Here is a 26,882-nt window from a genome sequence, read left to right as displayed (position 1 = left end):
CACGTGGATCGTGACCGCGTGACATTCTGACTAACGCAGTCGTTCAGCAAACCTCACAAATTAACCGGAAAAATTTCGATACGAATAAAGTGAATATCAATACAAGAGTTTGTCAGAAACATTTCATTTCAATATTTACATTAATAAACACTAAGTTATATTTTAAAACCTAAAAGAGTTTACTGATTTGCTTATATTAATTTATTTCGGTATAGTGCATTTATAAATGAATAACTAATGTAATTTCAAGCTTTAGCTAGTGCAAACTTATAAACGTTACACGTTAAAACTAAAAGCAAGTAGGCTTATTATATGCTAATTTCAACTAGAAAATAAAGGAACAATTTGAATTAAAAAAATTGCCACAGCTGTTTTTAATTAGACTTTTTTACTTTCAGACAAAAATTCTTAGTTAGGAAATACGTAAAAACACGAGTTTAAACAAACAAAATAAGACATATCTTTCCAAGCAATATTACTTCGCTGTTATTCATTACTTTTACTTTTATATCAGGAGAAACCCAGCCACTTGTTAAATAGTTATGGGCCTCTAAAGATTTATAAGCTTTCATTTTTGACAGGGTGTAGAAATTTGTTGTCAAAACCAAATAGTTTATATCACCAAATTCTACTTTCGGCCACTACTCTTGATCTACGACTTAGTCTGATAAACTTGCTTCGTATGGATGCAAGTTTATCAGACTAAGTCGTATGGATCGCCTTGACATAACGAAATTTTCTGTTCGTATAGAGCTGCAACTGGTAGACTACTAGAATAGCCCGCAAGAAAAAATTCTTTTTTAACTTAATCCATGATAATAGAACTGCAGTATTTTTGTACGTTTAAACTAAAAAAAGGACGTCGAATAACAGACCACGTGCAAGCTAAGCGAGCGAAAACTACCACAAAAATGGCGAATGGGCGGAGCAAACGTGTGTTTTATCACGTGACATGCGACCTTGAAACCTCTCTATACATTCAGTCTGCATTTAATCTAATATTTTATCCCAAAATTCTATGAATAAGATGTCAATTTTGTTGTGGATCTTTCTGATATGTATGTTGCCATGCTTATGATATAGTATTGTCGTCTTTATAATTTATACAGTTCCCTGCTCTACTAGCTTTGTATATTTCCAAATTTTCCAATTCTCTTATATGGTCCGTTTGGAATGATTTCTATATAAGGATAGCATTCCCTAGGTCAGCATGTATATCCGGGTCTGAGGCATATGTTGCCAATGCTGTGGTATTCTTACTTTTGTCTATATCATATTTATGTTCTTTTAATCTTTTTTGTAGCCTTTTTGTTGATCCTATGCAGTGGTGATATTCGAAATATTTAACAAAGGGTTCGCTAGCAGAAAATTTTTCCCTAACAATCACCGACAAACAAAATGGAAGTTTTGGCTAGAAATAAATACAATACCTTTTTTGCGATATATATAATAATCAGTGGCGTATTTGGAACGTAAGGGGCCCTGGGCGAAGACCAGGTAACAATAGTATATTAATGATATCGACCTTTTTTTTTTAGACAGAGAAATTTTTCACCCCGAATAGACAGATATCATCGTCTCTCGAAATACAATATCCTTTCTATTTCGCTGTCCATAGCTCGATACGTGTTCCACAGCCATCTTGTATTATCTCGTGCGCGTGAGATTGTGGGATCTCGTTTATGACTGGATCTAGTTTCAAGAACTCTCTTGAATCGATCGCGATTAAACCTCGTTTCAGTCGACATTGAAACGGTCGAGAGAGATCGCACCAAGGCATAGTCCCCGACCTTGCTCACAATCTAGATTGAAATGCTCGGTGCGAACAGGGTATAAGGCTCTAGTTCAGTAGTGTTACAGAGTATAATACAGTGAGACCCCGCGTTAGATGACAGAGCGCTAAACAAAACAGCGTTAAACGGGGTCATCCTAACATGTAAATAAGGGGCATACGTGAAACAGAACAGAGAATAGGAAAATTTATCAGTTCTTTTTTGTTTTATTTTGTAACATTTATTTACTACTCAAACACCTTATACCTCTGAGAAATTATTAATTTAATTATGCAAACGTTTTCCACCTGTTCCACAGGTCATCTTCAAGCAATTTCTTACTTCTGGAATGTTATCTCGTGCAGGTTCGAATATATATGCGCACGATATTTCAAAATTTTATAAAAAAACCGTTGGAACATTCCATGTAAAATATAAAATATAAACAATAATAAAAACATTAATAAAATTGATTAAATAAACATATTGATCCGCTAAATAATAATTTAAGGGACGTAAACTAACATAATATATATCTATATTTTTATACGGGATGAGGATATGCTGTATGCTTGATTAAATGGGGTGTTTGTCAATCATGAATTTCCACGCAGTTGGCAAATTCGTTGCGTCTTTATAGTTCAAACATCTACCTGTTGTCCCTGATTTGTATATTTCAAATTTTTCCATGGTTAATGCTAACGATGGTGAGCGTACTTGTTGGATAACTTTGGCTTCATTCCAATTAATTACTGATCCCTCAGTTTGTGCCATTTTTGATAAGGTGGTAGTGCAGTGCCCTTTACTGATGTCATACATATGTTCTTTTAGTCTTTTGTTTAAGCCTCTGTTAGTGACTCCTATGTATTCTTTATTCAGGTCCAATTGATCATTTTCGTATGGGATTTTATAGACCCCAGAGCATTCATCCGCTTTTGTGCTATCTTTGTCGTTCCTGAGGGCACTGTAGATGGTGGGTGCGCGCTTATAAATCAGCTTTGCATTCTTACATTTGGCTATTTCCTTCATTATCGTGGACAATCCTTCTCTGTACGTGAATTTAGTTATTTCCCCGTTTGCCTTCCCTTTCGGTTTCAGAAAGAAACGAAAGGTATTGAAAATTTGATTGAAATTTTCATATACCACACAAAAAAAAAATCGCACAGAAAAAGACCGCACAAAAACAGGTTTGACTGTATATATTTTTTAAATTTCGGATCTTTCTTTTTTTTTTTTTGTAACTCTTTCCGCCCAGTAGGCACTAAGAGGGCCTCTCAAAGCAAGCCCATTATGGGTTCGGCCAGACCCACAATGGGGCGGCTCGGTGGTGAGGGACGGGGACCGACATATCCGGACGAACCACCCGCGAAAAATTCCTGGGGATTTTTCGACCCGTCCAGATTCAATCCCAGGTCCTCCAGGGCAGCAGGCTGCTAACCTTCACCGCTCGGCCATCCGGCCGCTTTTGGATCTTTCTTATAATTACGTCTTTAGCAATTGAATGGCAATTTAAGGAAAATCGTTTTCCCCCTAAAATATAATGTAATTTACATAGGATTATAAATTTGTAGTAAATATTTCATAGAACTTTAACGCAACTGTTTTGTTTTCAATATCAATTTTAATAATTATAATATTGGTGATACGAAAATCTTTAATAATTTTCCTTTATATTCAAATATAAAATTTAATTATTTTAATTATATTCTTTTACATTTAAACATATATAGTGGTGCCTCGTATAACATACGCTGCGAACAACGGACTTTCCGGCATAATTGGTGACTGCTCCATGGGTGCGTTCTTTAATAGCGGTCGCTCTGCGTCTCTGCTACTACGGAGTGCGCTGCTGTTTGTAGGCATTTAGGAACGACGGTGAAAGAAAGAAAGATGGCAGCGCCCGCACTATTGATAGTATCGTGATGGAGGAATCTATAATTCTAAAATATGAGCTTTTAAGGGCAAAAGAAGGGTCCCGATTGTAAAATTTAACCATAAAATGGATTATTTGTTGAAAGAGCATTCAAAATAGCCACGAAAAAAATTAGAATGCCGGTTACCATTCGAAAAAAATTCGTAAAGACACTTACATCACAGCGTGCGCTAACACGCGCTTTCACAATTTTCATTCATAAAATCACATAATGGACCCGGAAAGAAACTATCTGAGCCACGGAGGACGCCATGTTGCTTTCCACTGTAAATTACTGCTACAAGCGGGCGTTTTTGCTGTTCCACCGCGCACTCCAACCGGAATTTAGGAACGCGTTCCGCAGGAATTTTTAAATGGATGTCGCTTGCGCGGAGTTAAAAGAACGCACCCCATGTTCATTTTTTTTATGATATAGTACGGTTATTTTATGCTGCGGAACGAATTAGATGTTTTAACATGTATTTCTATGGGAAAATGCGTTTCGTATAACAGACGTTTCACTTAATGGACGTGCACCTGGAACGGATTAAGTACGTTATATGAGGCACCACTGTACTAGATTTTAATACAGTATATTTATATATTTATAAGCTCCGTGGCTACGACCCACAAAATGCAACAAATCAGAGGGATGAGCCATTCAGTTCTCTAGAAGCTTGACTTTTAAGCTAGTGTTGAAAAATGTACTGTGACACCAAACTGGCGAAACGAACAGCATGCTCTAATGAATCTAATTTAGCTTAGTGCAGTGATTTTCAAGTGGAGTGCTGCAAAATGTAGCAATGATCAGTACCATAATGCTTTCCACATAATGTATTAAAGTTATTGTACATTGGTGTGTAATTAAAATTATCAATTATTCAATACTTCTGTAATCATTTTATTGAAAATACTATATACAATTCAAACCAATTGTATATGTATTTATAATGCATATTATTAAGGTATTAAAGTACTGTATATGAAGAAATAGGGTGCTGCAAGAAAAAAAAAATTACAAAGTTGGAGATGTTACTATTAGAAAAAAATTTTAAAAAATACTGATGTAGTATTAGGGTCGATTTACACACAACAGTGACATGCTGGCACAGTGACCGTTTGGTGCATAAACATCGATAAATATCATACATATCTAATCAGAGTTTCATCTACGACACGTGATCTGTATTCTGTCAATCATACAAGTGTAGTACATAAAACTCTGATTGGCAATGTGTTACATTTATCGATGCTTACTGCACTGTGCTGGCATGTCACTGTTGTGTGTAAATCGACCCTTATAATAATAATAATAATAATAATAACTCTCCCGTGGTCACCACCTGGTCGTGGTGGGAGAGCCCAGTAATTTTACTGATCCATAGGGCAATGCAGGCTGGAGCATAAGCTCCTGGTAGGGACACCCATGCCAGTAAGGTCTATGGGGAGAAATGAAGCTAAGAGTGACCACACCCACATTCTGTGGAGATATTCATCATGGTAATAACTAGATCAAAGTGTGATACCGGCTCGGACGTCGCCCGGGTTAACAAGGTCGCGTTCGTGGGTTAGGCAGAGGCTCACGTTCGAAAAATAGGCCACAGTCTCCCTTGGTTACCGGTGGCGAAAGCAGCACCGGCCCAAGCATGGCTACTGCAATGCCCTCAACAGATGTGAGGAACCAACCCAGCCTTGGTGTTTCTGTGGTAATGCATCCACAGACCACAAAGGCTGGAAAACCACGCCAACGGATGAAATGGACAGTAGAAATGAACGAGTTTATCATCCGTACTTATTACACCATCACAAAACTCGAAACAAACATGACAGCATACAGACAACAACTACACCATAGATTCACACAACAGTATCCTCATCTCACTGTCACCGAACAAAGGGTTGTTGATCAAAAAAGAACAATTATACACAACAACCTTATTCCACAAACAACACTTGAACTTATCAAACAACAGGTTGCTGATCAAATACATCAACAGACAGAAACATCTAACATTAATGAAGATCATGTAACCTGTCAGGATAATCCAGCAACAAGCATTGATAATAACACACATACAACAATTACCACTAATGATACTACAGACACTTCCTCATCCATCACTGATAACATAGACATGGATTTAGTTAATACGCTCTCACTTATATTTCAGGAAACACTCACTAAATATACAGGCACAGATCCCACACAAAGACCACGAATACCAAAAATCAACACGTCAAAGGAAGTAGGAAAAACACTAAATTATGTAAACACTCACTTACTACCACACTACATTCATTCAATTTCTACACTCGCAGACATTCATACATTAGTTTATGCTGGGGCAGTCACAGTAGTGACACACCATGGACTGAAAATACAATCACAGACAAATACACAGAAAACACAATTCTATCACAAGCCTGCCTGGCAGAGAAGAATAGAAACACAAATAAATGACATTAGACAGCAATTAGGCAGGCTGACACAATACACTAAAAACAACATAACACCCAAATTAAGGAAACAGCTCAAAAACATTTTTAAGAAAATAAAAACGCATACAAAACATGAACATCACAACACACACATTACAGAATACATTGATACACTAAAACAAAAACTTGCTGCCAAAGCACGTAGACTCAAACGATACAAAACATGTACACTACGAAAACAACAAAATAAATTATTTACAAACAATGAAAAACTCTTTTACAGACAAATTAATAACAAAGCAAACACTGATACACAGCACAGTGGCACACCAACAGAAGAAGAACTCACAACATATTGGTCTTCTCTTTGGTCCAGTGCTGTCACGCACAATGCTGAAGCAGGCTGGATCGAGGAGGAGAACAAAAACTTACACAACATACCAACTATGCCCTGTGTTGAAATAAGCATACATGATTTCCAATACACTGTTAACAGAACACACAACTGGAAGACACCTGGTGTAGACAACATTCACAATTTCTGGTACAAAAAGTTTACATCACTGCACCAGGAACTAGCTAAACACCTAACACACATCATCATCAATCCACAAGACATGCCAAATTTTCTTACTCAGGGCATCACCTACATGAAACCTAAAAACAACAATACCACAGACCCCACACAATACAGACCAATTACATGTCTCCCAACACTCTACAAATTATTGACATCCTGTATCGCAAACAAAATATACAAACATGTTGAAGAACACGACATTCTAACAGAACAACAAAAAGGTTGCCGTAGAAATCACAAGGGATGCAAAGAACAGTTACTCATAGATTCAGTCATTCTACGGCAAGCACACAAACAACACAGAAACATACACATGGCATATATAGACTACAGAAAAGCATTCGACAGTGTTCCACACAGTTGGCTGCTACATATTCTACACATGTACAAAATACATCCATCACTCATTACATTCTTCCAAAACACTATGCAGCACTGGAGAACAACACTACATCTCAGGGTTCATAACACTTCCATACAAACAAACCAAATTTTTATTAGGCGAGGAATTTTTCAAGGAGATTCCTTGAGTCCTCTCTGGTTCTGCCTAGCCTTGAATCCGATTATCCAACATGTTAAACAACACACAATATGGCTACAATATCAGGCATGAAAAAACAACACAGTATACACTGTCACATCTCATGTACATGGATGACATAAAACTTTATGCATCCACACAAAAACAACTTCATCAACTCCTACAAATCACACATTCATACACCAAGGACATACAAATGGAATTTGGCCTAGATAAATGCAAAACAGTTCACATAGAAAAAGGAATCCTGAAGAAAGAAGATTTTGCACTTGGAAATGGAGACATAATTGAATCCATGGAAGAGGGCGAGTTCTACAAGTATTTAGGATTCCAACAGGCCAAACTAACAGAACATACACAAATAAAGCAAAGATTAATTAAAGAATACCAAAGTAGGTTAAATGCTATTCTCAGAACACAATTAAATGCAAAACACACAGTTAAAGCAATAAACACATATGTCATCCCAGTACTCACATATTCTTTTGGAGTTATACATTGGACTCACACTGATCTTGAGCAACTCCAAAGGAAAACAAGAACAACACTTACTAAGCATAAACAACATCATCCTAAATCCGCCACAGAAAGATTAACCCTTCCACGTAAAGATGGCGGACGTGGCCTGATTGACATAGTTAACCTTCACTACAAACAAATACAGTCACTGCGAGAGTTTTTCTACAAAAAACAAGAAACATCACAATTACATAAAGCAGTAACTCTAGCAGACTCGAATAACACACCATTAAACTTACACTCACATAATATGGACACAACACAACATATAAAAAGCATAGACACCATTAAGCAATCGTGGGCTCGAAAGGCACTCCATGGCAGGCATCCTTACGATCTGGCCCAGGATTTTGTTGACAAAACTGCGTCAAACAGCTGGTTAGCTCGGGGATGCCTCTTTGGGGAGACGGAAGGATTCATGATTGCCATACAGGATCAGGTCATAAATACTAAAAACTACAGAAAACACATACTCAAAGATGCAACACTCACAAATGACACATGCAGAAAATGTCACATCATGCCAGAAACTATACAACACATCACCTCTGGTTGCAAGCTCTTGGCACAGACAGATTATTTACACAGACATAATCAAGTAGCAAATATAATACACCAAGAGCTTGCAAAGAAACACAAATTAGTAGACATCCACGAACCATACTACAAATACATTCCACAGACAGTATTGGAAAACAACACGCACAAAATGTACTACGACAGAGCCATAATCACAGATAAAACAATTTACCACAACAGACCAGACATCACACTCATTGACAAACACAATAAAATCACATACATTATAGACATATCCATTCCAAACACTCACAATATACAAAACGCATGCACTGAAAAAATTAGCAAGTACACAGAACTCGCCCAGGAAATAAGGCATCTGTGGAGGATGGATAGGGTGCTTATTGTACCTGTTGTTCTCTCCTCTACAGGTGTCATACCACACACACTACACAAAAGCCTGGGCACATTAGAATTGAATAGAAACACATACATCACACTACAGAAGGCCACTATATTGAATACATGTCATATTGTGAGAAAATTCCTGAATACAGACACACACACTGATACACTTCTTTAATTTCTGTTTTGGTTACTATGCCTTGACTTTGGTCCGGCATAGTACACAGCCACCGGTGTTAACCGAGTATATCTCACTTAACCCAACATAATAATAATAATAATAACTCTCCCGTGGTCACCACCTGGTCGTGGTGGGAGTGTCCAGTAATTTTACTGAACCATAGAGCAATGCAGGCTTAACAAGATCCTTGTTTGTGGGTTAGGCAGAGGCTCACGCTCGAAAAATAGGCCACAGTCTTCCTTGGTTACTGGTGGCGAAAGCAGCACCAGCCCAAGCATGGCTACTACAATGCCCTCAACAGATGTGAGGAACCAACCTAGCCTTGGTGTTTCTGTGGCAGTTCATCCACAGACCACAAAGGCTGGAAAACCACGCCAATGGATGAAATAGACAATAGAAATGAACGAGTGTATCATCCGTACTTATTACACCATCACAAAACTCGAAACAAACATGACAGCATACAGACAACAACTACACCATAGATTCGTACAACAATATCCTCACCTCATTGTCACCGAACAAAGGGCTGTTGATCAAAAAAGAACAATTATACACAACAACCTTATCCCACAAACAACACTCAAACTTATCAAACAACAGGTTGCTGATCAAATACATCAACAGATAGAAACATCTAACATTAATGAAGATCACGTAATCTGTCAGGATAATCCAGCAACAAGTATTGATAACAACACGCATACAAGAACTACCACTAATGATACTACAGACACTTCCTCATCCATCACTGATAACATAGACATAAATTTAGTTAATATGCTCTCCCTTATATTTCAGGAAACACTCACTAAATATACATGTACAGATCCCACATAAAGACCATGAATACCAAAAATCAACATGTCAAAGGACTCAGTAGGAAAAACACTAAATTATGTAAACACTCACTTACTACCACACTACATTCATTCAATTTCTACACTCGCAGACATTCATACATTAGTTTACGCTGGGGCAGTCACAGTAGTGACACACCATGGACTGAAAATACAATTGCAGACAGATACACACAAAACACAGTTCTATCACAAGCCTGCCTGGCAGAGAAGAATAGAAACACAAATAAATGACATTACACAGCAATTAGGCAAGCTGACACAATACACTAAAAATAACATAACACCTAAATTAAAGAAACAACTCAAAAACATTTTCAAGAAAATCAAAACACACACAAAACACGAACATCACAACACACACATTACAGAATACATCGACACACTAAAACAAAAACTCGCAGCCAAAGCATGTAGACTCAAATGATACAAAACATGTTCACTACGAAAACAACAAAATAAATTATTCACAAACAATGAAAAACTCTTCTACAGACAAATCAATACCAAAACAAACACTGATACACAGCACAGTGGCACACCAACAGAAGAAGAACTCACAACATATTGGTCCTCTCATTGGTCCAGTGCTTTACGCACAATGCTGATGCAGGCTGGATCGAGGAGGAGAACAAAAACTTGCATAACATACCAACTATGCCCTATGCTGAAGTAAACGTACTGTACATGACATCCGCTACGCTGTTAACAGAACATACAACTGGAAGACACCCGGTGTAGACAACATTCACAATTTCTGGTACAAAAAATTTACATCACTGCACCAGGAACTAGCTAAACACCTAACACACATCATCATCAATCCACAAGACATGCCAAAATTTCTTACTCAGGGCATCACCTACATGAAACCTAAAAACAATAATACCACAGACCCCACACAATACAGACCAATTACATGTCTTCCAACACTCTACAAATTATTGACATCCTGTACTGCAAACAAAATATACAAACATGTTGAAGAACATGACATTCTTACGGGACAACAAAAAGGTTGCCGTAGAAACCACAGGGGATGCAAAGAACAGTTACTCATAGATTCAGTCATTCTACGGCAAGCACACAAACAACACAGAAACATACACATGGCATATATAGACTACAAAAAAGCATTTGACAGTGTTCTGCACAGTTGGCTGCTACATATTCTACACATGTACAAAATACACCCATCACTCATTGCATTCTTTCAAAACACTATGCAGCACTGGAGAATAACAGTACATCTCAGGGTTCATAACACTTCCATACAAACAAATCAAATATTTATTAGGCGAGGAATTTTTCAAAGAGATTCCTTGAGTCCTCTCTGGTTTTGCTTAGCCCTGAAGCCTTTATCCAATATGTTAAACAACATGCAATATGGTTACAATATCAGACATGAAAAAACAACACAGTTTACACTGTCACATCTCATGTACTATACATGGATGACATAAAACTTTATGCATCCACACAAAAACAACTTCATCAACTCCTACAAATCACACATTCATAAACCAAGGACATACAAATGGAGTTTGGCTTAGACAAATGCAAAACACTTCACATAGAAAAAGGAAACCTGAAGAAAGATTTTGCACTTGGAAATGGGGACGTTATTGACTCCATGGAAGCGTGTGAGTTCTACAAGTATTTAGGATTCCAACAGGCCAAACTAACAGAACATTGCACAAATAAAGCACAGATTAATTAAAGAATACCAAAGTAGGCTAAATGCTATTCTCAGAACAGAGTTAAATGCAAAACACACAGTTAAAGCAATAAACACGTATGTCATCCCAATACTCACATATTCTTTTGGAGTTATACATTGGACTCACACAGATCTCGAGCAACTCCAAAGGAAAACAAGAACAACACTTACTAAGCATAAACAACATCACCCTAAATCCGCCATGGAAAGACTAACCCTTCCACGTAAAGATGGCGGACGTGGCCTGATTGACATAGTTAACCTTCACTACAAACAAATACAGTCGCTGTGAGAGTTTTTCCATAGAAAACAAGAAACATCACAGTTACATAAGGCAGTAACTCTAGCAGACTCAAATAACACACCATTACATTTACACTCACAACATATAAAAAGCATAGACACCATTAAGCAATCGTGGGCTCGAAAGACACTCCATGGCAGGCATTCTTATGACCTAGCCCAGGATTTTGTTGACAAAACTGCATCAAACAGCTGGTTAGCTTGGGGATGCCTCTTTGGGGAGATGGAAGGATTCATGATTGCCATACAGGATCAGGTCATAAATACTAAAAACTGCAGAAAACACATACTCAAAGATACAACACTCACAAATGACACATGCAGAAAATATCACATCATGCCAGAAACTATAGAACACATCACTTCCGGTTGCAAGTTCTTGGCACAGACAGATTATTTACATAGACATAATCAAGTAGCAAATATAATACATCAAGAGCTTGCAAAGAAACACAAATTATTAGACATCCATGAACCATACTACAAATACATTCCACAGACAGTATTGGAAAACAACACACACAAAATGTACGATGACAGAGCCATAATCACAGATAAAACAATTTACCACAACAGACCAGACATCACATTCGTTGACAAACACAATAAAATCACATACATTATGGATATATCCATTCCAAACACTCACTGATTTTTCCAGTGAATGTGTTTTGTACATTGTAAGTACACAGAACTTGCCCAGGAAATAAGGCATCTGTGGAGGATGGATAGAGTGCTTATTGTACTGTACCTGTTCTCTCCTCTACAGGAGTCATACCACACACACTACACAAAAGCCTGGGAACATTACAATTGAATAGAAATACATAAATCACACTACAGAAGGCCACAGTATTGAATACATGCCATATTGTTAGGAAATTCCTGAATACTGACACAGACACACTTATTTAATTTTAGTTTTGTTTTGGTTGCTATGTCTTGACTCTGGTCTGGCATAGTACACAGCCACTGGTGTCAACCGAGTATAACCCGCTACACCCAACATAGTAATAAAAGGGCTTATATGTCCACTTCTTTGAATTGGCAATGAATAGTTGTGTGACAATTATTGAATATTTAATCAATTAGTCTGTATTAAGAATGCAATACTACTTATTTTAATGTTTAATTTATTTATTTTAAAATAACTTTTGTATGATATACATAATCTGAAATCTGTTTTCAGATACGTTAAATAAATAAATATAAACAAAAGTCATTCATATTGATGTATAAAATATTAACAAATTATTTATTGTCTGTCAGCAATTTGTGATCATTATCTTGATTATATTCCAGATCCTTCACACCTAAGATATGACAATTGGGAAGAATGTCTTCTAGCAGTAAACAAACAAAATGAAGATTATCTACATTAGAGAGATTACTTAAATTTAAAGTCTTCAGATTCCTGAAAAAATTTTATATAAAATAATATAATTTATTAAAATATTATTTAAAATTTATTTTTCTTATAAATTATTCTAAAAAATATTAAATTATTACTATAATTAATTAAAATTTGTAATTGTTAGTTTAAAACATTGATGTTTAATGAACATAACGAAGAATAAGTGCATATTAGCAAACATATACAGTAGACCCTCCTATAACACGGTAGATATGTTCTGTGTTATATGAATCCGTTGTACAAGTCACTTAAATACATGAGTCAATCACAGCCCGGAACATGTGCAGTTTAGGGGTTACGGCTGTTTGAAAGGTTTTTCTTCCATAAAATTAATCGATTCTAGACTAATTTGACTCAACATTTCCAAATCACGTATAATTTTTTGTGAATAATCCATATACTCTATGCTATAAACAAAAAATTGTAGGATTACTTACCGAGTGTGCACTGTCCAATGATGCCATTGCTTAAGCTTGTTTTCGTCGCGGAGCGGCTCATCGAATGGCGGGCACATGTTTCCTGATCAGCGAATTTTTCACAGAAAAATAACTTAGCTTTGGAGACATCATTAATAAAAATATAATTTTTATGGCTGTTGAATAATAAATGTTTTCTATGGGTCCAGTGCTCGTTTAAACTCAACGGTTTATACAATATCTGCTATTGGTCCAGATTCAACCAATCCTGTCTCGACACGAGTCGGCAACGATGTTTTACCGTGTTATACGAGCACGATCGCAATTTTTTCGCCGTGTTATAGGGGAGTCTACTCTAATTTATGCAAATTTATCTAAATTAATTCATCCTATGATTTATGGATAAAGACGAAGAGCTACAGAAAACATTTGAGATGATAACTGCATAATGAAAATTGAATTTATTTCATTATTTAAAATTCAATCCTTTTAGAAGTTCATATAAAGTTATAATTTAAACAAAAGTTTTTGATAATAGGACACCTGACAGTCAAAGCAGACTCCTCCTTTGACTGCTAGCCTTTCTTTAGAATACCTGTGGTATGTTGATAACTGGGAGAAAACTTGTAGACACTATGAAGCTCATTTTAAGAAAACAGTTAACCATAATGTCAAAACATGAAACAAATTTTAGTGATTTATATTTTGTAATCTGACAAAGATAATTTGAGTTAAATATATAAAGAAAATTAATATTGTTACTATAAAGATAATTAGGGAATAAAATAAGTTATTAAAAATATTTCAAACAAAAATTTATAACAGATATATTAGGCATCATCATGATCTGCAGCTTTTCTTGCTATACTGGTTTATTTAAGTTTCTTAAAAGTCACAAAAGAATCACTTTTCCCAACCTTTGTTTAATTAGTACAGGTTCTATGACAAAAGCCAATAGCTTAATGGAGAGTTTTCTCAGAGCAACATTCACCAATTGTTGAAACTTGCCAACAGAGTGCCAGTCATTTCATGATTTAAAATATGGCAGAAAGAAAAGAAATAAGGATTGCAAATCATTTTGTCAAAATGTATGTTCATGGTTCATAGCTTTGGTAGAACACAGCTCTTCTGAAAGAGAAGAGCTTTCCTTTGTGAATAGACCTATTAAATGTTGATGTTCATGTATATATTAATAACTTGAAATAATAAAACAAATTGTTATCTGTTGATATTTAAATAGACCTTGTACAATTGTTAATAAAGGAGCACAATTCTTATGAATTGTGTAATGTATGGTTTGGTTTAATGATAATTTTTCTAAGCATTTAATTCTGAACATTAAAAAAATAAAATAGTTATTATAAATGTTTTAATGTAAATTAAATTATATTATTTTATACATATTTGCAAATATTAGAAATATTTTTTGTTAATTGTAAAAATTGTAATATTCAAATTAATTTAAGTTATTGTTCTGTCATTACTATTCTGAAAATGGAAATGTTTCATTTTTGTTACATAAAAACAAATTATTTTAATATTTTGTAAGATGATGAAAAAGAATTAAATAATTTAGTTTTTAAATATTTCTGTTCCTAAAATTAAAATTTAATTTCATGAAAATAGTGGTTATTATTGGTTAAAACTTAAAAAAAATTTAATTTGGAATATTTTTCCAATAGTGATGTTATCTTTAATTTCTTAGAGATAAATATAAACCTTTCATAACCTATACAAATAACTACATTTGCAAAACATTATGCAAAACCCAATTTAGAAGTCAGCTGCAAAAATAATTAATTTTAATATTTTATATAGCACTCACCTATAGTTAATTACTGTTATTGTATCAATTCTTTGCAATAATTGTCTTAAATTAATAATGAATTTTTATTCAAATCTTAACTTTATAAAAATTTTTCTTACCTCAATATATACAAACTGCTAATTCCTCTTTCTGTTATATTAGGACAGTTACTAATATCTAAATGTTCTAAAGTTGACTTAAACATATGTAGACGACTTAAACACCAATCATCAATTTTGGGACAACCACTCAAATTTAAGGATTTTAAATAATATAAGTATTCTAAAATAAATAAAAACATGTATTTATATTATTTTTAGCTTATATAAAGCATACAATAAATATAAAATAAAAATAATTATAGCAATGAAGTTACATTTAGAGAATCAAATTTATTAAAAATAACATTAGATCATTTTATTTGGAATAGCAGATTAATTACATTTAATAAAACAATTAGCATTATTTTAAGATATACAGTTAAACCTTGATACAGTACACCAGTGTTTCTCAAACTTTTTGGACCATGACCCCCCTTCTGCACTTAAAATTTCAAAGGACCCCGAAGAATGAGTATGTGTCAAAAAACATCCCAGAGGGAGGGGGTTAGGCTCGTATTTGAATATTTATATTGTTTTTATTATTTATATGTGCAATTTATTAAGTAAAAATTATTTTATATACTTTTTATTTCTATTATTTCTAAACATGAATCCATAGTAAATTTATAAAATATTTGAAAAAAATTGATCTGCATCAATTTTTCAGCAACCCCCACTTTGAGAATCACTGCAGTACACCATTCTCAAAAAGCATCAATGAATACATATCACATATAAATGGATCTTTCCTGATAAATATTAAATAGAAAACCCTTCAATAACTATAAATTATTAAATGTATGATTTTTCATTGAAAATAACAGTTATCATCAAATCACATAACTTTCAGATTTTCAAACTCAAATTTTATTTTTTGGAAATTACAGTTTTAAATTTTGCATAATTCTTTCACAAAAACAAATAGTAAAAAGTTGAAAAAATAAAATACTGGTGAACTAAAAAGAATGAACTGTATATATTAAATACAGTAAACATTTAGAATAATTAATTTGAAATTTGGTATTTATGCAAGTTTAGCACTGAGTTTAGTATCTGAACCACACTCACTTTTGAATATTTTTTCCTGATTGCTTTTTATCATGTATATAATGGCCTAATTTGTTAACATTCACAATTTGAATCATGTGCCATTACTTCCTCTCTTTTTATATTCTGCAAGTTGTTGGAATAAAAAAATTATGAAATTTAGTGCTTTACATAACAGTACAAATTCTACAGTGCAATTTGCTTGTTATTAATGATGCCAAAGATTGCATGAACCTAAATTATTGAGGGTGTGTTTATCTGTAATTTTATTACTAACATCTTTCAATATGAAAAATGAAATGTCATGTCATTGTTTCTGTATATTTCAACAAAAATACAATTTTTAGTTGTCACAAATTATTTAACTACATACAAGATTTGACGTACAGTACAGTTTTGAAACCGTATGTGAAGCCTTATTGAATGCAATATTGCACAAGTATATCAATAATATTAATTTAACCTTCAGTTTTAAGTAAAGCTTGTTTGTTTATGTAAATAATGCAATATTTCATAAATATTTTAAAAATTAAAACTTGATTAAATATCCTATGACTGTTTTTTAATGTACATATCTTAATACACATGTTTAAATATAGAGATAGAAAATCATAAGTAGAAAAATTTTTTATGCTTCAAGACTATATTCTTAAATTCAATTTTCTTCCAATAGATTGCAGAATTCTAAATTTGCAAATTTTTAAATTATAAAAGTTTTGTTTTATAATTATTAAAGTTATTTGACTGTATATAGCATAATTTTTCCTGATATATAAATTTTCATATATGTAATTTTTTTCTAAAATGATTATCGATGATGGCTAAAATGATTGAAATAATGTAGAAAATAAATGTATGTATCAACTGAAACCATCCACCAGATGGTTTCATGTTTCCATATAGGTCTCTGACAACATTGAGGCTGGACTTGACCAGGCAAGGTTAATATGAACCTCTAAATCTCTAATATTGTTATTATGCCAGGATAATTTCTGGAATAATCACCATATTAGAGATTCAGAGGTCTTGGAGATCTTTAAAGCTGGCCAGTTAGGCAGCTGCATTAACCATAAAAACGAAAAACAAATTTCATGCACATGGAAGTGCACTTTGATCTGTTCTCAACCCCCTATTCCTGCCCATTCACACTTCTGCACCCCTGAATAGTTCAATCATATTTATTAGCTTTTTGAATTTATCAATTTAAATTTGAATTCTGCTGACATTATTTGATTTGTTCTGTTATAAAACTTGAATCTTTAAATCTATTGCAGACCTCAGGGAGTTTAAAATGTTTGTATTTCATTAAACTGTTGTCACTGGAAAGACAGGTTTTTGTTGTGTATTTTGTGTTAATTTGATACATAGAATAAACTAAATTTTTCCAATATAAACTATTAGAAAAATTATACTATATAGACTGAGTTATATCTATTCATAAGTTTCAAAATATTAATCAATTTTATAAATACAAACAAAACTAGGAATCTATAAAATAATTTTGATTTTTAAAGTACTAGGCTACTAAAATCGCAATAATTACCTAAATTGCTGAAACCTTCATATATTAATCCTGTTCCAGAAGCATCAATTTCTTCTAAATATAAGTTAGAAACAAATTTAGGAGGGAGAAAATAATTTCCATTTTTGTCTTTTCTAATCCAATTTTCCTGATCTTTAAATCTCACTGAACCTCCTCGATGTACAATAAAATGTGCTGCAGCAAGATCAGAACCAAGTATCTGAAATCTTTCTGGTATAAAGCTATAAAATGATATTTTCAAAATTATTAAATATTTAATTTAAAAATTAATTTATGTAAAACAAATAAATTTATTTTAACTTTAATCTATTAAAACACACACAAATTGGTTTTTATTTTCTATTAAAAAAATTTAAATAATTTTGTTTAATATACACAATAAACAAAATATTCATTCTCTGCTATAATATCAAAATGTGCAATTCATTAATGTTATTTTCAATTACTAAGATCACCATATACAATGCTAATAAAAAGTATTATACAAAGAAAAGTTGTAAAAATAGTTTCTCTAGAGAATATTATAAATATTCACTAGAAATTAACCTCTTATTTCCCAGCAATATTGATATTATAAACATGTGATTAAAATATCACAATATAAAAGAGCTAACAAATTTTAATTTAAAAAGAATCTAGGAATGAGTTGTGTAACTTTACTGGCTTTTATGAGATTTTATTTTAAAAATAACATTTTTAGTTATTTATTTAGATTAAATAAAAAAAATAATACAATTGTGTGTAGCACCATCTATTATGAGATTTTGTTATAAAAACTTTATATATTTTTCATTATTATAAAATAGCAAAAGACTTACTTTTCAGGGTAGAGATCAGTCTTTTTCCTTAAGATATCCATATAAGAAGTCTACAGATATGTATGAGATCTGGACTGTGTGTTGGCCATGTGGTGAAGTGGTCATTCTACATAACCACTTCATCAAATAACTTATTGTGGGAAAAACATGCAATAATCATGCTTTGGATGCACAATTGCAAGCTGGGAAAAAATATCAAAATTACCACCTATGCCATTATCTTGCCAGCTAAAGGTACCTGGCAATATGGTTATCAAATATGGAAAATCGAAAGCATCATTTTTGGCATATTTTGCTTTTTTATAACTAAAAAATCAAAATGCCGTTCAAACAAAAAAAAAATTGTGGTACATGTTTGGAGAAGATGTGTTGAGAGAAAGACAGTGCCAAAACTGGTTTACAAAATTGCGTTCTGGCAATTTTAATATCGAAGATACACCACATTCTGCATGGCCATTTGAAGCCAATGAAAACAAAATAAAGATACTGATTGAAGCAATCTGCTGTATAAAAACACGTGAAATCACTAAGAGATTAAATCTGTTAAATTGAACCGTTTATTATTACTTAAAACGAATTGGTTTCATTTCAAAGCTTGATATATGGGTTCCACATGTTATTAACAAGAGATGGTCTCTACGGTGGAATTTTAAAGAAATTTGTTTCGAGCTTTTACCAGACAATTTAACAATTGATTCGAAAGTGTACTGCCATTGAGTAAACAAATTGAGTAATATCATCTAACAGAAAAGGCCAGAATTGATCAACAAACAAAGTGTAGTGTTTTACCATGATAATGCCAAATTTCACACAAGTTTGGTAACTGGTCAGAAACTCTTATAGCTTAGATGGGATGTGTTATCACACCAACCATATCCGCCAGATCGGGCACACTCAGATTATTACTTGTTCCGATCTATACGAATTTTTTTTAACTGTAAAACATCTACTTGAAATGACAATGTCAAAAATCACTCAGATCAGTTTTTTGTAAACAACGATCAAAATTTTTATGAATGTGAAACATGCTACTACCAGAAACAATGACAACAGGTATTTGACCAAAATGGTCAATATATAATTCAATAAAATATTTATTTATTATAAGAATATTGTGTTTATTTTTCTATGGAAAAAACGAAATTACTTTCCGAACAACCCAATAGCTATTCTTTATGATTGTCAGTTAAGCTTAAAGGGATCCATCTAGCACACAGCTTTGAATACTCTGATGGGATATAAAAAACGTTTTTAGTGTGTTGATTTATCCTTCCCAGGGATTGTGCGAGAAGTTGGTTATACTCTGATTTATTGGTTTCCAAAGTGGGTGCTACCGCCTCCTGTGGACAGTGAGTAAATCTAGGGGGGTGAAAAGAAGCAAGTGGGTGGCAGGGTGCTGAACAGTAACCATAGGCGAGGAATGGGTCACTGACAATCCTTCCCTTTCCTCTGTTAAAATAGGTAAGAAGAAATATTGCATTTAATGGTTTCTAGATGTTGAAAACAATGTATGGTAAGGACACAAAGTGTGAACAAAGTGTGAGGTTCATAGAAAAGTTATCTAACAATGTTTCCAAGCCTTTCTCACACAAGGGAAAATGGGTTAGGGGTATAAGTTTATGGAACCAAGGGGGCAGTGGCTCGAAAAAGTTTGGGAATTACTGCTCTAACTGATGAGTAATTGTGTTGACGTTATGCTTAAGATATTAAGTCAAGCAGCAAGTTCTCTGGTTGTGATTTGTGATTGTTCTGAATAAGGGTATTGGCTTATTAATAAGGTTATTGGATTATTACTGACACCAAAGTTGTTGGTGGCCAGTCTGAATAGAGATCAGATAGATAACTTTGACCTTGTTCTGAATACAAATGCGCTCCAGATCAGATATAGGAAGATTGGAGGCTACATGGAGCCATTGGAATCGAAAATGAATACTTCCCACAAAAGAACTTTAAGAGAAAGATTGTGAGAATATCATACAAAAAGGTGTACAGGAGTGACAATAAGATGATGGTCCAAGAAAGACTCCAGGATGGTAACCCACCCAAGATCACGAGGCCAAGGAGTCCTGGGTATTTCTATCTTTCCCTCTTACTATCCTTAATTATCTATTTTTCCTTTCCTTCTTTAGTTATAAGTAGATTAAGTACTAGTTATAAGTCACCCTGCACATATTTGTCATGTTTCGTTAGATCTGTTGTCTGGGAGATAAAAGCCAACACCTGTGTGCACATAAATCATTGTTTTGTATGTTGGGATCATTATACAGTAGAGCGTCGTTTATCCGAATCAATTGGGGACTGGGGTTGTTCAGATAACTTATTTTTTAGATAACCAATATGTACAAAAAAATATATTAACCTATACCATGTTGAAATTTTTCTCCATTGCATGTTGCTTTGTGTTGAATTTTTGTCGATTTTAAGCCTAACGAAAATTTTCATAATAATAATCGTGGCTATTGTATCGAAAAAATTATTTCTTTATTTTGTACAAACAAAATAAATATATTGAAAAATATAAAAACAAAAAAAATTATACTTTAGAAGTTAATCTAGTATCAAAAACGTTTGATTCAGCAAGACACAGTCCGACTGGAAAGCTTTTGGTTAACTGACGTTTCGGTTGATTGGTTTCAAATAAATGATGCTCTATTGTATTAAGAACCTGTTCGAAGCGAAAATAAATTACTTTGTGTTAATATCCTTAACGTGTATTTTCTGTATTATTCCATTCACAGGATCACACACTCGTCACATCAAACATCATATTATTATTCTTAAAAAAATTAAGCTAATGAAAACTATATTTAAGTCTATTTTTTGTTAATGAATGTCATTTATATTGTTTAAATAACTTTTCTTTGCAAATTATACATTTAAAAATATAAATATCAATAGAATAATGATATTAATATATTATAAATTATATTATTATATAAAAATTTATTCAATACATTTGATCTTCAATTTCTTTCTTTCTCAAATGTTTTCTTCTCCATTCTTTGATCTTAGTCATATTCAAATTTGGCAACTGATGTAGAAAAGATAATGAATCAACACTTAATGAAAATACTGATGTTACTGTATATAAAATAGAATTTTCTCTTTCATCATATTTTTTGGAGGATGTTTTATCATCAGAATAACATCTATGGTTCAGTACAGCAATTTGAAAAGGTTTATTTTGAAGCAAATACATAGTTATTCCTCTGCAGAACTAAAATTAAAAATTAAAATTCTTAATAAATCAAGAAATTTAATAACATTTTATTACTATCATAGATAGAAAATGAGTCACATAATATTCAACTAAGTTTATTAAATTCAAGTATAAGATTATCTTTTATTTCAAACAGATTTTTACAAATCATAAAAGATTTTAGGGTATACTATAGAGTACTCCCTATGGAATTTCGTGTGTTTGGGTATATATCTGAACTCAGGGGACCGAGACGAGTTCAACAATACTCTACTTTTGGACCGGAGACGAAAAATAAAAAAGTTATACTTTTTTCCGGCGATCGCGCGATGATAGGGAGTCGCGTCGCTCTCCACTAAGTCGGCCTCGCTATCGCAATCGGGAGTCGCGGGCTTGCCGTTAAAATTGCCTTTAGTAGACGTTTCCCCCTTTTTTTACTTTGTTCAAAAACTACCGTAAATCGATCACTAGTTTAGCACATGGCGGCGTGTGGTGGCTCCCATACGAGAGGTCAGTCGGGCCACCATGTTCGCTGCCATAAGTAACATTAACCGAAATGGCAATCGCGTGATGATTGGAAGTTGCGTCGCTCTCTCCGCTCTCGTATCGCGTGTTTAACGCTCCGGGAGATGATCGTAGTCCGACGTCACGGTTTGCAGACTTTACCGCAGGATGGCAATACTAGCAACTACGGTGCCGTCTGCATGAGAGCATTAAAAAAGTATGGTAACTGAAAAAGTGTGATAACTTTTTTATTTTTCGTCTCCAGTCCAAAAATAGGGTACCGTTGAACTCGTCTCGGTCCCTTGAGTTCAAATATATAATCAAAGTCCTGAAATTCCATAGGGAGTAATCTATAGTACACCCAGATTTGATTGTCAAGCAACAAAAAATAACTACAATTAAAAGATACATTAATTATTATAAATGATTAAAAAAAATAAAAATTATGTCTGCTTATCAAATAGTACTACAAAAAACTGTTTAAAAATAAAATTAGTAAATTTGTATTTAAAAACTCTGATATACATATGAAAGTAGTAACAGAAATGGAAAAATTCAATAGCTGAAAAATAAAGTTCTCTTTTCTTTTGAATGTTTACTAACATCTTATTATAAAGCAGAGTGGGTAATCTATCTATCTTTTTAAATGGCAAGCAACCAAAGTGTGAAGGTACATGGAGGCCAAATATTTTAGGTTTTCACAATTTCTGGTTGGCCTGGTCAACAAGTCAATTGCAATCAACCACTTGATTGAAAAAAACAATAAAAACAGTTCAAGAGAGGACATATATAAAAAATAATACATCAGGCAATACATAAAGAATTGGTGTATAATTAAAACTTACAATAAGCCTAATTATACAATTATATATTATACTGCAGGCTAGATTGCATATATTTGGGGGCTAGAGTTGGCCCAAGAGCCTTAGGCTGCCCACTGTTGTTATAGAGCAATAAAATTACGTTTCTTTTTAACAAAATGGTACTAATTTTATTTTTATCTTTATAGCAAACTTTTAAATAAATGTAATAACTAATATTTTTAAATAAGAATTAATCAAATAACTAAATACACCCTAAGATACAAGATGCAATCAACAAGTTTCCAGATGGATTGTTTTAAGGCATTTAAAATTACATTATTAGTTTTTTTAAGTCCTGGTTAGAAAGCATGATTTCTGTTTAATAGGCCATAAATTTTTGCATCTTGCTATCTTATAGGATTTCATAAAATTTATTTTTATAACAACCATTAACAACCATCAAATAATTAGTAAGTAATAGAAGAACAATAACAGTCTTCTAATCAGAAATACTGGTGTGAGAAATGAACTGTCACAAACAAAACCTTTTTTTTTTTTATCAGTAATTGAACTTAATCAGAAATACTGGCATTCAATTACTGGTAAAAAAAAGGTTTTGTTTGTGACAATAGAAGAACATTTACTAAACTTGCTAATACTGTATTTGCAAATAACATCTAAAATATTAACATCTTTAATAGTATATACACACATACACATATATATATATATATATAAAGCAGGGTGACCTATCTTATTTTGGTAGTCAAATTGTAAACATTTTCATTAAACCCTAATACTTTCAGACTTTCCAGCCTATCCTCAGAGGTATCAACACAATTGTGTTATCTCCAAAAAATCAGAAGCTTTATGTGTATGAAACGTTTGGAGAAATAAATTTATATGGATATATTTTTCACGAATGAATTGTAAAGATTTTCCAATTTCTTACATTAATTCTTAAGAAAATACACCATTTAAAAAAACCAATAGATCTTCATTCATAATAATCTTTTTAAAATAATCATTATTTCATTTTCATATATCCATCTTTATCATTTGTCTGTTTGGAATCTTAATGGTTAATGACAGATTAATTTTATCTCCAAAACTGTTTCCACATAGTCTTTCTGATGATTATAATAAAAAATATTAAAGTCTGGAAATGTTTATAAATAAAGACCTACAAGTATAAATATTATTGAAAACTATTACAAAAAGTTTTAGTATGCTGTCAATATATACAAAATATGTTATACCAGTTTATTAAATCATAGGCCTACATATAGAAGTAATCAACAGATATACATACTGGCTGCATTTAAAGAGTGGAGGTGAGAGCCAACAAAACAGTAACATAATAACAGTAACATAACACCATCATGTTAATGGGGCCATGAGCATAACTGTTAGTAATGGTTAAAGAGTAAGTTTATTTACTGCTTGGACTTTGACATATTGTAATTTATCCCTTCTAAACAATATTTTAATCATTTTGGAAAGAGTACAGTAATGTAATCTAAACTTTTCATTCCGAATCTCCGGTCAGATATTCCGCATAAGCCACACCATTAACATCCAGGAGCCACATGCAACTTTCACTTTGGTTGCTGTTGTTATATATGAATAATTAAAAGCTGACAGTGTCGTGTCTTTTACTATATAGTTACTATATTAGACTGCATAAATTAGAATCTGAATCTGTCACAAATATGTTGCCACCTTTTTAAAATTGCCAACCCAGACTATAGGTTTGTTCCAACACAAGTCCCTGACTGGTTTGAATTTGAAACCGTACGAGGCATGCATAATGTCATTTTACAGCCAAGAACTGAATAATGCACATGCACATTAGTATGTGTTCATTTGTGGCAACACCAGTCATGAATGTATTTTCAATACATATTCAACTGGTGTTGTCACCAGGGCGGTTCCTCCCCTCACACAGTCCTAGAATCATGCCAAAATAAATTTATAAAAATATTTGCGAGTATTTTATTTTAACGGTTAAACACTTTAACTTCACACCTCCACTCAAACTTATCCTCATCTTATCCCTAGGCTGAGTGACAGAAAATGTGCTTTTAAAATTCTAACTTGCAAATATTAGTCTGTTCCAACACAAGTCCCTAACTGGTTTAAAATAACCAGTTAGGGACTTGTGTTGGAACAGACTAATATTTGCAAGTTAGAATTTTAAAAGCACATTTTCTGTCACTCAGCCTAGGGATAAGATGAGGATAAGTTTGAGTGGAGGTGTGAAGTTAAAGTGTTTAACCGTTAAAATAAAATACTCGCAAATATTTTTATAAATTTATTTTGGCATGATTCTAGGACTGTGTGAGGGGAGGAACCGCCCTGGTGACAACACCAGTTGAATATGTATTGAAAATACATTCATAACTGGTGTTGCCACAAATGAACACATACTACTCACATTAATCCAAAATTTAAATTTATAACAAATATATTTTTCGTTAACAATTGTCAGGGAACTTACCAGCGCATCAGTTTTATTCAATATAAAACGAAACATAGTGTAATTCAATCACAAATTATAAACGAACATACATAATAACAACCGTTCACAGCATGTTATTGTTATTAGAAGCCATACCGCTTGCTTGCTTCCCCGCCCTCTGGCGGGGTGGTTAGGCGTTAGCTGCTTTGGCTATTTCGCCTCGTGGTAGAGTCCATCTTCACTCTCATCATGAACATAACACCTGCACTACAAATTGAATGTAACACTCCTGTTAAAAATACGGAAAAAAATTATAAAAATTGTACCAACTTATAATAACGCATCAGCTTTATAATATCACTGAAGAGGGGTTGGAAAATAAACCAACCCGAAATGCATATGAATAAATAAACTAAGTTTCCCTAACCGTATGCTGTTGGAGCGTCTACCAATTTCATTACTTGGCTTACAAAGACGGTTCACACAGGACAAGCAATACTTCGTTCGGTAGTTGATAGCGATACGCCGTGACAAATGGAAACCGAGCAATAGTAGTGTTTTTTTTTTTCAGTCAGCACTTTGAACCTAACTATTTCTACTCACAGAACGGATACACCTGTATCAGTTCCTACAAAGTTTGATTTTCGTCAGCATCTACAGAGACAGCCAGTAGTGCCACGAAGACCACTATAGCGAATATCTTTGGCTAACATACATGATGATAACCAACCGATTCGATAACCAATTCGATGATACCTATGATGAGCGGAGTGTGCAGCAGCAAGATGAAGCTCAAATGCCTGACCCACAACATCAGATAGACTCATCGTGGTGTTTCTGTAAGACAAATATACACCAAACTTGTTGATTTCAAGGGTCAAGAAATTATGTTTATTGATGGGTTAATGCATTTGAAAATATTCACCGTAAATTACGCCCGCATTTTTCTTAAAATTTTTACTCCACTTCTTGTCCCAATTTTTCCGTTTCCGTAACCCCCTCCCCTCTTCGGACGTCC

At 33.3% G+C, this 26,882-nt stretch overlaps 1 protein-coding gene across 1 annotated transcript; it reads right to left on the bottom strand.

Annotated features, from left to right (window-relative positions):
• Nucleotides 1-12,864: 12,864 nt before the first annotated feature.
• On the bottom strand, nt 12,865-26,005 carry LOC136969628 (distal membrane-arm assembly complex protein 2). The gene is made up of 5 exons (XM_067263885.1): nt 25,904-26,005; nt 21,852-22,114; nt 18,080-18,300; nt 15,508-15,670; nt 12,865-13,165 (listed from the first exon to the last, which is right to left on the bottom strand). The coding sequence occupies exons 1-5, from the start codon at nt 25,937-25,939 to the stop codon at nt 13,003-13,005; spliced, it is 846 nt and encodes a 281-aa protein (XP_067119986.1). The 5' UTR covers nt 25,940-26,005; the 3' UTR covers nt 12,865-13,002.
• Nucleotides 26,006-26,882: the final 877 nt, after the last annotated feature.

The sequence above is a fragment of the Centruroides vittatus genome, unplaced genomic scaffold (genome assembly GCF_030686945.1).
Source record: "Centruroides vittatus isolate TY-2023 unplaced genomic scaffold, ASM3068694v2 contig_18, whole genome shotgun sequence".
In the NCBI taxonomy this organism is placed as follows: Eukaryota; Metazoa; Arthropoda; class Arachnida; order Scorpiones; family Buthidae; genus Centruroides; species Centruroides vittatus.
Note: the sequence above shows the minus strand (reverse complement) of the source record. Positions and strands in the feature narration are given on the sequence as shown.

What these genes read in the sequence shown, in the direction of transcription:
- LOC136969628 (XM_067263885.1), bottom strand. Translation starts at nt 25,939, where the DNA reads ATGTTTCGTTTTATATTGAATAAAACTGATGCGCTG. An exon ending in TGAATAAAACTGATGCGCTG is followed by an intron (nt 22,115 to 25,903) that starts GTAAGTTCCCTG and finishes TTTTAATTTTAG; the next exon opens with TTCTGCAGAGGAATAACTAT. An exon ending in AAAGAAATTGAAGATCAAAT is followed by an intron (nt 18,301 to 21,851) that starts GTATTGAATAAA and finishes ATCATTTTATAG; the next exon opens with CTTTATACCAGAAAGATTTC.